We start from the raw sequence: 12,705 nt of genomic DNA, 5'->3' as shown, positions 1-12,705 counted from the left end.
AATTATTTTTATTAAGTACAAACTGGAAAACATACATATTTACAACAAAAGAAAATACAAAAGAAAAAGAAAATACATATAACCAAGGGGGGGGGGAAATAGAGAATATTTTGTCTCTTTTTTTATACCTCTATAAAATGCTATTCACAAAAAAAGAGTGAAATGAAAGATAAGATATCAGAAAAAAGAAAAAAGAACAAAGAAAAAATAAAGAAGTAAAAGAAAAAGATCATAGGTGAAAATTTTTAAAAGTAGATAAGTACTCACAATACATAGCCGTTTCCCATCTATATTTATATTCAATTGTATAATTTCATCTTGTCCTTATCTACCTTAGATAAAGTGTTTTTTTAAAAAAGACTTCCACCGTTTACCTCACGTGCTTTAATAATCAGTTCGTCAGATCCTCTGTTCTTCATATTTTCCCTTTGGATTTCCTTAATGTCTCACTTTGTATTTTTTATATTACGCACAAGATTATTCTAAACACAACCAGATTTTTGTAGTCGAGCCCTGGTTTTGTAAATAATCATTTAAGTAGGGTTTTTGTTTGGTTGCTTTTTTCAAAAAATATTTTTTTAAGCTTGCACCCAGGGAGGTCACTTCAGTGATGCAAACACAGTGGTTTGACTTCACCCCCAGAGGCACACTCCATTGTCTCCTGAGACAGACAGATACCAACAACAATTGTATTCGAAATGTGTCCACACCATAGACATATGATACTGACAGTTTTGTTTTCAATTCCTTTCCTAAGGATCCCCAGTATGGAGTCTGCCCTTTCATGGCTGTGCATCCTGGGTGCTTGGCACTCTGCAGGTACAAAGGTCCCAGGTGAAGCTGGTAGTATTTCTGGTTGAAGGATCTCAGGTGGAAAGGATGGCAAAGACCTTCTGCCTGAGACCCTGGAGAGCTGCTGTCAGTCCAGGCAGGCTACTGGCCTAGGCTGACCCATGGCCAGGAGGCCTCCAGAGAAACATAGATCTAGGCCTGGCATCCTCTGCGTAGGTTGCGGCTGTTGCTGATGCAAGGCAGAATGAGAAACAAGGTGCTGTTCAATGCACCTGTAAAGCACATGGCTTCCTCCAAAGAATCCTGGGACCTGTCGTTTCCCTCTCATTAAGGGTAAAATTCCAGCATGATTAACAAACTACTGTTTCCAGGATTCTTTGGGGGGAAGATATGTGCTGTAAATGTGCATTCCATGCACTAGGATTGTATGGTGTGGACAGTAGTAATACACACAAACCAGGGGGTTATTTCCCCCACCCCAGCATAAAAAGTCTGCTCACACAAGGAGGACTTTAAACATTTATTTTAACTGGGCATTGTTAACATGAAAGTGGTGGGTGGGCTGCAACAGCTTCTGGAAGCACTCTTAAGTCGCAGGCTCCCTCTTCTTCTTGAGATGGGCCTGTGTCTTGCTTTAACCTATGTGTTAAGCCTCTGCTGCGTTTTGGGGCCCCTCAGACTCAGTCCACCCCTAGAGTTCTGCCCCCAAAGTGCTGTCCTGCCTGGCCCTCTACATTGCCGGGGCAGCAGATCTGTGGTCCTCCCCTTCGAACAAGGCTCTCCTTCCTGCACCTCCTGCCGCCAGCTTTGCTTCCTCACCTGCGCGTCTCTCTTGCCCCGGAGTCCGCACACCGCTGTCGCTGCTGCGTCTGTCCGGAATGCCGCCCGTCCCGTCGGAGCCGGGCGGGGCGGGGCAGAGCGCCTCATTTGCATGACCCTCCGGCCTCTATATAAGAGCGCCTCCTTAGACGGCGCCGCTTAGACAGTAAGTCTCCCGCGCAGCTCTGCTCACGGCTGCGCGGAAGGGATTGCTCGCCGTGTAGCGCCTTTGCCTTTGCCCGACGGGAGGGGACCAAGCAGGGAGGAGGAGACGGCAAAGACCCCGCAAGTCTCTCCTCCGCGCCGCCACCTCCAGGGTCTCTAGACTGAGGCTCCAAAGGAGACTTCTAAACAGAGGTTGGATGGACACCTGTCATGTATAATCTAGGAGAAATTTCTGCATTGTAGGGAGTTGTGATTCTGTAAGGACGCACATGCTGCGTCCCAGAAAGAAATCTTTCCCTGCGCAGGACTCCTCGGTCGAGAGCGGAGGGAGAGACACAAACGCAGCGTGACGGCGGGAGGAACATCTTCCCACGGGCAGCTGTCCATTTATTTATTGCTGAAAACTAAATTTCTTGTCACACAAGGGTCTCCAAGTGACTGACATCGTGATATACAGTATGCCATAGAATCGTATGATACATTAATATTCTATACGACATACTGGGGAAAGAAAGACAACACAGTCCACCCCTAAAATTAATTTAAAAAATTAATACTCGAACAATAAACTCAAACAATAAAAAAGCTATAGTCCCACCCACTAATTAGAGGAGAAACATACAAACTCAACACTGGCAACCTCCTTCTTAGTCACCCCCCTCCAAAAAACACACACCAATTCCTATCCAACTGTTGAGTCCCTTCCCCTCCCCAGAAGTCTGCACACAGTGTAACAAGGTGCTGATTTGCAACATTTGCATCAGGGGACCCACATGCAAAAGGACGCAGCTGGAAGACCACATTTCTGGTACTTTTAAAAGGCACAGAAGCTGCTGTGAATCCGCGGTTGGTGGGCCCGGGGCTGGCCCCGCATTTCGCCTCCTTTCAGAGGCAGCGGCGGCAGCAAAGGCAGAGCAGGAAGACAGTCTCAGTTCCACGGGCTCTGCTGTTGTCTCGGCTCCTCCGCCGCTCCTGCTCCTGCTGGTAAGAGATGCGGAAAACAGACGGGCCTGCCTGGGAATTTATCCTCCATGGCCACTGCTATTATCATCATTGCCATCAAGCCTCACTTTACAACTTTGTCCTTGATATGCCTGCCAACTAAGATGTCCTGCATTTGGAGTGAGCCTGAGTCCAGGGAAGCATGTGCCACAACACATAGGATTGTCTTTTTCAGTTTTATACATTTCAATAATTTTACAATCTTTTTAACATTTCAAAACTCAACTTCCTCCCCCCTCTTTCTGCCGTTCCTTAAATTTATTTATAATATTCTCTGCATAGCCAAAGTAACTTAATTTGCTCAGTTATTCATCTACTTTAAATGTATACACTTTTGAAACTGCGGGTTATTACAATAATCCTGCCAATGTTCTTACCTGTTTACAGTTTGTAAATATTCCATAAACCATTTCCATTCTTTTATAAAAAGCATGTTACCTTGATTTCTTATTTTCCCCATAAGTTTCGCCATTTCTGCATAGGTTCTTCCATAGGTTTTTGTATCCATTCTTCTTTTGCTGGGACTTCTTCTTCTTTCCATTTTTTTAAAAATAATATTTATTAGCAGTTTAAAGATTACAAAAGAAAAGAAAAAGAATTAAACAATACAATACAATACAAAAACAAAAACACCATACAACCCAAACCCTAAAACATTGAATCAACCAAACCAAACAAAAACAATTAAAAACACATCCATTAATTTCAATATCATAACTTTCGTTCACTTGTTTCAGCGACCTCCTCACACCTCCCTTTTTTGTATTCCACTTCAATTAACTGTTTCAGCAATTCCTTTCCATCTTCCTCTGTTTTCTGTCCTGTAATTTATCTTAACATATCTTAACCTTGTTTTTTCCCCCTTTAATACATTTACAATCTGTCTGTACCTAATTCCTTATAACATTTCTGCTAAAGCCATATAACTTCATTCCATCATTCTTCTTTCCATTTTTGGGCAAGTAACAGTTTTGCCGCTGTAGTCACATACATGAATAAATTTCTATACACTTCGGGTAGTTCTGCCCCTATAACCCCCAAAAGTAAGGCTTCTGGGTTTTTGGGGGTATTTTTTACAAACTTTATTTTTAACCCTTGAAAGTTTTCAAACAGATGGAAGTGCAGGTTTGCGATGGGTAGGTGGGAATGGCCCAATTGCATAGAAGCAGGGTGCCAACTTGAATAAAATATTGGGGGGGGGGGGGTAGATAAGCCCTGCCCCGCATAATCGACGATCACATTACATAGTGCACCCCCCTATTTGAACGGCAATGCCCATCAACTTTGGGAGGCCTCAGCCCCTAGGAACTGGCTCCCAGGCATGGAAGGTCCCGATCCCCCCAACCCTGCCAGTGTGCAAGCAGTGGCCATCATTTGATTGACCCTGGCATGCGCACGTGGTTATACTCGGAAGTAAGCCTCGCTGGATTCGATGGGACTTGACTAGAGGAAAGTGTCTGGGCGCGGCTCCTGCTCAGAATTGAGGAAGCCGCTTTGCTCGGCCAGTGCACCAGGACATCTGCTTTCGTCTGGGTTCTGCCTCGCTGGCATTTGTAGGGGAAGCTCTTGTGACTTATTTGACGGCAGTTTTTACCACATCCTTCCGTCTCCCAGGGCTACCCAGTCGCTCTGCACTCTGTAGATGCTCAGAGATACTGCCTTTCTGTTATTTCAGGTGGTTCAGGATTGACCCTGGCGCTCCAAATAGGTCCGGGAGCAGGTGGGCTCGGATCAAACCGTAATCCCTTGGATCCGTCCTTGCCCCGATTCCTTCTTCTTTTCTTCCCCCAAACCGTCCCGGGGGCAGCCAAGTGTCCCGCTGGGCCGCAAAATCGTGACAAGGCAGGGTCCAGGGCGACCCCTCCCTGGGCAAGCGCTGCTAAGGTGACGATGCCTCCGCGTCAGTCCCCGCCCCGACGGCTGGGCTATTTAAACAGCAGGAGCGCACGCGGGGCGAAGACCAGGAAAGAGGCTTGGAGGAGAGGAGCCATCTAGTGCTCAGAGGAGGCGAGACAAGGGCGTCGCGTCCGCCCGTCGAAGTCCGCTCGCTGCCCAGAAAGAGAGCCATGGCGGCGGCAGGATTCGCCAGCAGGATCCTACAAGTGGGGAGCTTGGCTTATCTGCTCCTTTTCGCCACGTTTTCTGTATCGCCCTCGCTCGGCGGACCCATCCGGCTCCGGGAAAACCTCTGGGCTACAGGTACGACCCCTGCTTCTCCCTGTCCCGCTGGAGGGGGCGGTCTGCTAAGGGGGCAGCTTCCTATCGCAGACGGTGGGAAATGCTTGCCTGTTAGTAAAGATCCTGGCAGAAAAAAGGCTGCGTGTGTGTGTGGAGAGGGTGGGGGGGGGGAAACAACGAAGGACTGGAGCAGAGGCTGCAAAATTGTGCTCCTTACCTGGGTCCGTCTTTTAGACGACATCTGAAGGCAGCCCTGTATCGGGAAGCTTTTAACGTTTAATGTTTTCGTATGTGTAAAGATAATAAAGTTATGGGGCGGGCTTGGGGAAGATGGGTAGAATCTGTGCTGCTAGATCAGTTATGTGCCCAGTTCCTTCCATCATCGAGGGCACATTTGGATTCCCTCTGTCTGAAACATCTGGAGGGCACCAGGTTGGGGAAGGGTAGTCTAAAGGACCTGTGGAAATGGGGGTGGGATGAAGTGAGCCTGGGGGCACTTCCTTCCACCAAGAAGCTGGTAGGTCACTCTGTGGGGCGAGAGAAGGAAAATTGTATGGGATTTGGTTAAGCAGTGCCCTGCAGCCCTGTGATTCTATGGCTGAAAGTTACAGTGGCGGTGGTGATTTTTGTGCTGCATTTTAACACCGTATCCTTTAATTAAATGGCAGATCAATGCACTGCTGTTTTGCTTTGTTTTTAAGACTTTAATGCAGTGCTGGGTTTGATTTGGGTGTGGGGTTGTTTGGAAAGCCATGCACAGAGGGTCAGGAAGCAATGCTTTCAGCAGCAAGGGAGGGGACAGCTCCCCGTGTCATCAGGTTGAAAATCCAGTCTCTGTCCAGGATGGGCAAATTAACAGAGCAGCAATTATTTCACCACTGGTGATGCTTGGAACTTTATTAATTTGTTTATTAATCACCTTTCACACATATGTCCCAAGGGGATGCCAAAAAAATAATTTGAGAACAGCTCCAAACAGTTTAAAACAATGCAGGAAATAACAGATAAATTTTAAAAAGTAATGCAAAGTAAATACCCATGGCGCAGACCTGTTTATCCAGCTGTTGGAACAAAAATGTCTTCTGTTGGTTCTGGAAAGGTGCAGGTACTGGGCACCTGCTGTGCCCTGATGGGAATGCTAATGGCAGCCACACTGACTGCCCTGCTCTGAGTTTATTTTATTTTGATTTGATTTGATTTATATACCATACATGCGGGTCTCAGGGCAGTATCCTGCCAAGCAGGATACAAACTACTCTGGAACTTGTAGGAGAAGCTCTGCCACAGACGGCAGCAATCTGCTGCATATATAAGGGATAATGCAGTCTCTCGAGTAACCTGGTCCTGAGCTGCAGAGGGTCTTACAAGCTAGTACCAAGCCTTGAACTTGACCTTGTAGCAGGTGTGCAGCTGGTGCAAATCCCACAAAGGGTTACATGATGGTGGTAGTTCGGCCCCTCAAGCAGCCTGGCTGCTGCATTCGGCACCAGTTGAAGCTTCCAGACCAACCTCAATTGCGCAAAGCGCATTACAGGAATCCAATCTCCAGGTTACCAATGCATGGACAACTGTGGTCAAGCTGTCCTGATCCAGAAACAATCATAGCTGTCTTACAAGCCAAAGTTGGGGAAAAGGACTTTGGCCACCAAGGGCACCTGCGCTTCCAGAGGCAGGTGAATCCAGGCACAGCACCAATGTGTCAGGGACAGCAACTCAATCCAAGGCAGGCAACTTGCAGACTTCCTGGGTCTGGAAACCACTTTTCTAGAGACTCCAGCCTGTCAGGATGCAGACTTTATTATTCCTCACCAGGAATAATATTATTCACTGCACCCCAACATTGGTCCTGGGCCTGCTTAGCCGTTCCCAGTACAGATGTTGATGAGAAATGGGAGTTGGGTATCATCAGTGTACTGAGGACGTCTTGCTCCAGATCTCCTCCTCTCTGCTCCTGATGGCTTCAAGTCAATGTTAAATAGCATCGGAGACAGTATAGTGCCTATAGAGCCAGTGTGGTGTAGTGGTTAAGAGCGGTGGACTCGTAATCTGGGGAACCGGGTTCGTGTCTCGGCTCCTCCGCATGCAGCTGCTGGGTGACCTTGGGCTAGTCACACTTCTTTGAAGTCTCTCAGCCCCACTCACCTCACAGAGTGTTTGTTGTGGGGAAGGAAGGGAAAGGAGATTGTTAGCCGCTTTGAGACTCCTGAAGGGGACTGAAAGGCGGGATATCAAATCCAAACTCTTCTCTTCTTCTTACAACACCCCGTAGTTTCTCTTGCAGGGCTGCCATGGTGTGGCGGTTGAGGTAGAGGGCAGGTCATGCAGTCCAAATCTCCACCTTGATTGTTACTTAAAAGTGCTTCCTTCCTCTGAAAATTTGCATTCTGGTAAGGAGATGGCCACAAGCTCCCTGGAAAAGTGGAAAGACGGGGTGATTTTTTAAGGGCAGGGCTATTTATTTATTTATTCATTTGTTTTTAAAGAGCACACACATGATATCCAACAGAATCCATTTTCAATAGCATATAATAAAAGGTGGGATCTGCAATAAAATGTTATTGCGTGGAGTTGTCCTTTGCAAATTTCTAGGCACTTGGTTCCATTCTCCCTGTTCAGAGGTGTATCTAGGTTCCCTTGTGCCCTTGACAAGGAGCTGTGTTGGCGTGCCTCCACCCCTGGCACGCTTGGTAAGGATGGCCCCAACTCTAAGGCAAAGTGGAGAGGCGTGATTTTTGCATACACTCCCCAGGCATGTGCCTTTGGCAGGGCCCAGCTTGATGAACCCTAGGTACTCCCATACCCCTGTTTGAGCCCAAATGAAGAAAACAAGTCAATGGGCCGACAACAGCAGCAAGGAAGAGGATTTGGCAGTGGTGAGATCCCTCGAACAATCGTGCACAAAAGCCCTCCTTCAAAAAAAATTAAAATAAAATTGGGCCAGCACTGTACTGACTAGAATTGGTGTCATTTCAGGGCATTTCATGGGGAAGAAGAGTATGCTGAGCTCTCCTCATGTCCAGTCTGCATTCTCAGAAAGTGCAGAGACCAACAGCACCCCCAAGGCTTTCAGAGAGGGGATGAAAGACCTGATGATGAGCGAACTTCTTAAAATACTCCTGCAAGAGAAGCTGCTGGAGGAGAACCAAGGGAAGCGTGATCCCAATGACCAGGTGAGCACCATCATCTCTAGATGTCCTGAAGGGAACGAATGTGGTGGCTAGTGTCTAGTGGGACTGGTGGCACAGAAGACTAGGCGGCTGACAGGAGAGCCAATGATAGGATCATAGTATGGTAGAGTTGGAAGGGACCCCAATGTGGGAATATTCAGGGATGCAGAAGAGGATATATTGTTTGATTATAGCCTTTCCAACTTGTGTAAACAAGTTCATAATTTAGCAGAGTAACATTCCCCTTTTAAAACTCACAGTGGATGCGTTTGCTCAGGCTCGCTAAAGCCTCTATAATAACTGTCCTGGTATTTTCCCCTTATTCCCTTATAAAAGATAAGATACGACAGTCTTCTATAAAAGTCTAAAAAAAGTTTACTCACATTCTGTTCACAATCAGATCCCAGAAAGCAGACTTAGCTTAGAAAAGTAACATACACCTGGAAACTATCTCATAAGGAGACAGTCCCTCTGTCCTCCCTTGGCTGGAAGCCAAGAGAGCATCTTTGCCTAAGCAGATGTTGCATCTTTGATGCATGTAGTCAAAAAGAGAGAGATAGCTACCCTGCCCTGTGCTTTTGTTGTTACCTGCACAGGTGAGGCCACACCCACCTCTAATCATATGCAGAGGAAGTCTGTCCCAGCCCAGAAGGAAACAGGAAGTTTACCTGCTGGCTTGACAAACATTCCTCCCCATGTGTAAACATGTTCACTCTAGGAATATTGTACTTGGCTGCTCTTGTGTTTTACATCCCACACCCAAGGGTCATTTACTCCAACCCCCGCAATGCAGGAACCTCAACACGTGGCCCCCAATCCATTTTGAAGCCATACCAGATGGACCCAGAGCCAATGGCAGGCAGAGCTAACTAATTCTAGTCTCATTTTGGAAAACAGGACTGCCTGTGAAATGTGTTCCATGTTTGAGTTAGCTAACTGTGCTCAGACCATTGTGTGTTGCAGACAGTGGTCTTTTTCTTCAAAAGTGTTTAGGAGTACTCTCATTTTTACTCAAGAAAATCACCATTTTATAGTTCAAATCAAGGAAAATAAATACAGTAAATGGACAAAGGTACAGAATGTTTAGGGGTATGCGTACCTTCTTGTGGGCTGGTACCAGAACCCCTCTCCCTTTAATGCAGTTTGGCTTTGTTGCACAACATCTCCTGCTTGGGCTAGAGAGCTCTCCAAGGTCCTGAACCCCACCCAGGTGCCTGATCTCAGGGATCACCAGATCCTTGTTGCTCATCACTCTCTGGTCCAGGTAGGTTCATTAACAGAGAGGTCTTAACGTAATAAATCCCATTTCAGTGCAACAATTTGATGTCATCTATTTACCTGAAGGGGATGCGGGTAGTGCTGTGGGTTAAACCACAGAGCCTAGGGCTTGCCGATCAGAAGGTCAGTGGTTCGAATTCCCATGACGGGGTGAGCTCCCGTTGCTCGGTCCCAGCTCCTGCCCACCTAGCAGTTCGAAAGCATGTCAAAGTGCAAGTAGATAAATAGGTACTGCTCTGGCAGGAAGGTAAACGGCATTTCCGTGCACTGCTCTGGTTCTCCAGAAGCAGCTTAGTCATGCTGGTCACATGACCTGGAAACTGTATGCTGCCTCCCTCGGCCAGTAAAGCAAGATGAGTGCCGCAACCCCAGAGTCGTTCGCAACTGGACCTAATGGTCAGAGGTCCCTTTACCTTTACCTATTTACCTGAAGACGCGGGTGGCACTGTTGTCTAAACCACTTAGCCTATGGCTTGCCGATCAGAAGGTCAGCGGTTCGAATCCCTGCAATGGGGTGAGCTCCTGTTGCTCGGTCCCTGCTCCTGCCAACCTAGCAGTTCAAAAGCATGTCAAAGTGCAAGTAGATAAATAGGTACCACTCTGGCAGGAAGGTAAACAGCGTTTCCGTGCGCTGCTCTGGTTTGCCAGAAGTGGCTTAGTCATGCTGGCCACATGACCCAGAAGCTGTATGCCAGCTCCCTTGGCCAGTAAAGCAAGATGAGCACCGCAACTCCAGAGTCATCCATGACTGGACCTAACGGTCAGGGGTCCTTTTACCTTTTATTTACCTGAAGGCCTCAGAAGGGTGGCTGTCATCCTTCTAACATCGGCTGACTTGCTAAACGGATGAGATCATGTCACTTCCTTACATAAGCAGAGCAAGTCAGGGAGCCCACACAGCCCAGGAGGGGGCAAAACCCACTTTAGATGTCCAGGGTGGTGATGGAGTAGCTATACTTTTCTCTCATCAGTGGGCAAGGCCAGTTTGCTTTCTATTATGTTGAAGTGTAAGCTACTGATGCCTGTGTTTTTCGTTACAGGAAATACCTTTCTTCACACAGTACCTGGCAAAATACATTTAAATGGATGAACTGAGGAAAACACCACAGACTTGGGGGAAAGGGAGCTCCTGAAGGGCTGTTCCCAATGAAAGCATCAAGAATACCAGAATTGTGGTGTAAAATATCGAATTTATAACTGTAATCCTAATACTGACCTTTCCCCCCCTTCTCTGAGGAACCAAGTATTGACTGTATAGAAAATTCCTGGCATTTCCTTGTGCTGCAGCGGCTGGTGGAGGAGGCATGATGAATAAATGTCTCTCTTTGCACAGGTGAGAGGATTGTTTTCAGTCCGCAGTGCATCACTGTGTGCAGCAACAGAAAGCAAGCAGCCACAGAAGGACTAGTTCAGAAAGGGATGGAGAACCAGATGTGATTGGGCTACAACTCTCACCATCCCCAATTATTGGCTATGCTCTCTGGGACTGATAGGTGCTGCAGTCCAAGGAGATATGGAGGTTTCACATCTGCGAAAGAGAGTACCAGTGGTACCTCAGGTTACAGACACTTCAGGTTACAGACTCTGCTAACCCAGAAATATTACCTCGGGTTAAGAACTTTGCTTCAGGATGAGAACAGAAATTGTGCTCCAGCAGCGCAGCAGCAGCAGGAGGCCCCATTAGCTAAAGTGGTGCTTCAGGTTAAGACCAGTTTCAGGTTAAGAACAGACCTCCAGAGCGAATTAAGTTCTTAACCCAATGTACCACTGTACTGCATTTCAACCAATCTGTTCTAAGTTGTTGACAGCTGCTGTTGACAGAATGGACTGGTCTGCAGAGGAAAGAAGGGCCATTTCTGGAGGACATGAGACACCTGTTTGGGAGACAAACCCTAGCAATGGAACCATAGATGGCCCAATGACCCAGGCAGTGGGTGGTCAGATGGGTAGGTTCAGGTACCTCATCCATCTCTGCCAGTGCCTCCTCAATCAGGGTAGCTTTCATATTTCTCTTCTGCAGTGATGAAACTAGAAGTCATTGGTCTGCTTGCTGACAACAGCTTTCAGATCCCACGATGCAGTGCAAGTAAGCAGATTATCCCCCCCCCCAAAAAAACACACAATTCTACACTCAAATCCCTTAACCTGCATTGCAGACCTCTAATGGGTGCTTTGTGGATGTTTTCCATACAAGATTCCAACTGCACCTGTGTGCACTTCCATATTTAAAGTAATAGGTCCTAATATTTCTTTATTTGCATATGCATCATTTGATAAGAGTGGCACTGCTTTACTGCTTGAGTAATATACGATAGGCCACAAAGTCAGTGGTCACTTTTGTTGGCAATGTACCTCAACAGTCCTGCTATGTATGCAGCTAAGAGACCCTCAAGGTCTCTCCTGTTTCCCAGGATGTTCTCAGGTATGGAGGGCAAATGACCACTTCTCCTTCTTGCTCCTGCTCCACCCTGGCTCAGTGTATCATAACCGAAGGCCAGAGCCATTCCCATATCTTATTCCCTTCTAATATAGGAAGCTACAGTAATGTAAAGGTAAAAAGGTAAAGGTACCCCTGCCCGTACGGGCCAGTCTTGACAGACTCTGGGGTTGTGCGCCCATCTCACTTAAGAGGCCAGGGGCCAGCGCTGTCCGGAGACACTTCCGGGTCACGTGGCCAGCGTGACACCGCTGCTCTGGCCAGAGCCAGAGCCAGAGCCAGAGCCGCACACGGAAACGCCGTTTACCTTCCCGCTGGTAAGCGGTCCCTATTTATCTACTTGCACCCGGAGGTGCTTTCGAACTGCTAGGTTGGCAGGCGCTGGGACCGAGCAGCGGGAGCGCACCCCGCCGCAGGGATTCGAACCGCCGACCTTTCGATCGGCAAGCCCTAGGCGCTGAGGCTTTAACCCACAGCGCCACCTGCGCCACCTGCGCCACCTGCGTCACCTACAGTACTGTACCTTATACCAAATCAGATCACTGGACCATCTAGCTCACTAATGTCTATTGTGACTGCCAGTGGCTCTCCTAGGCTTTAGGCAGGGGGCTTTCCCAGCCCTAACTCCCAATTCCAGGGATTGAACCTGGGACCTTCTGCCTGCAAATCAGAGGTACTGCTACTGAGCTATTGGCAAGCATAATAGGAAATGCCAACCATGTGTCCAAGAGACACCTTGATACCTGAGTAGTGATGGGGAACCTGTGGCCCTCCGGATGTTGTTGGATGCCAGCTCCCATCAGCATTGTGGGCATGGTCAATAGTCAAGAGGCACTGGATGTCATAGTCTAGCATCACCTAGAGCAG

The 12,705-nt window shown here is 47.6% G+C and overlaps 1 protein-coding gene across 1 annotated transcript; it reads left to right on the top strand.

The window, feature by feature from the left end:
* The first annotated feature begins 2,200 nt into the window (after positions 1 to 2,200).
* NMB (neuromedin B) lies at positions 2,201 to 10,689 on the top strand. Its single transcript, XM_079954445.1, has 4 exons — positions 2,201 to 2,247; positions 4,454 to 4,977; positions 7,930 to 8,126; positions 10,442 to 10,689. The coding sequence occupies exons 2-4, from the start codon at positions 4,845 to 4,847 to the stop codon at positions 10,481 to 10,483; spliced, it is 372 nt and encodes a 123-aa protein (XP_079810571.1). The 5' UTR covers positions 2,201 to 2,247; positions 4,454 to 4,844; the 3' UTR covers positions 10,484 to 10,689.
* The last annotated feature ends 2,016 nt before the right edge of the window (positions 10,690 to 12,705 follow it).

Source organism: Podarcis cretensis (assembly GCF_951804945.1).
Source record: "Podarcis cretensis genome assembly, chromosome: 14".
In the NCBI taxonomy this organism is placed as follows: Eukaryota; Metazoa; Chordata; class Lepidosauria; order Squamata; family Lacertidae; genus Podarcis; species Podarcis cretensis.
This window is presented reverse-complemented; position numbering and strand designations above follow the sequence as displayed.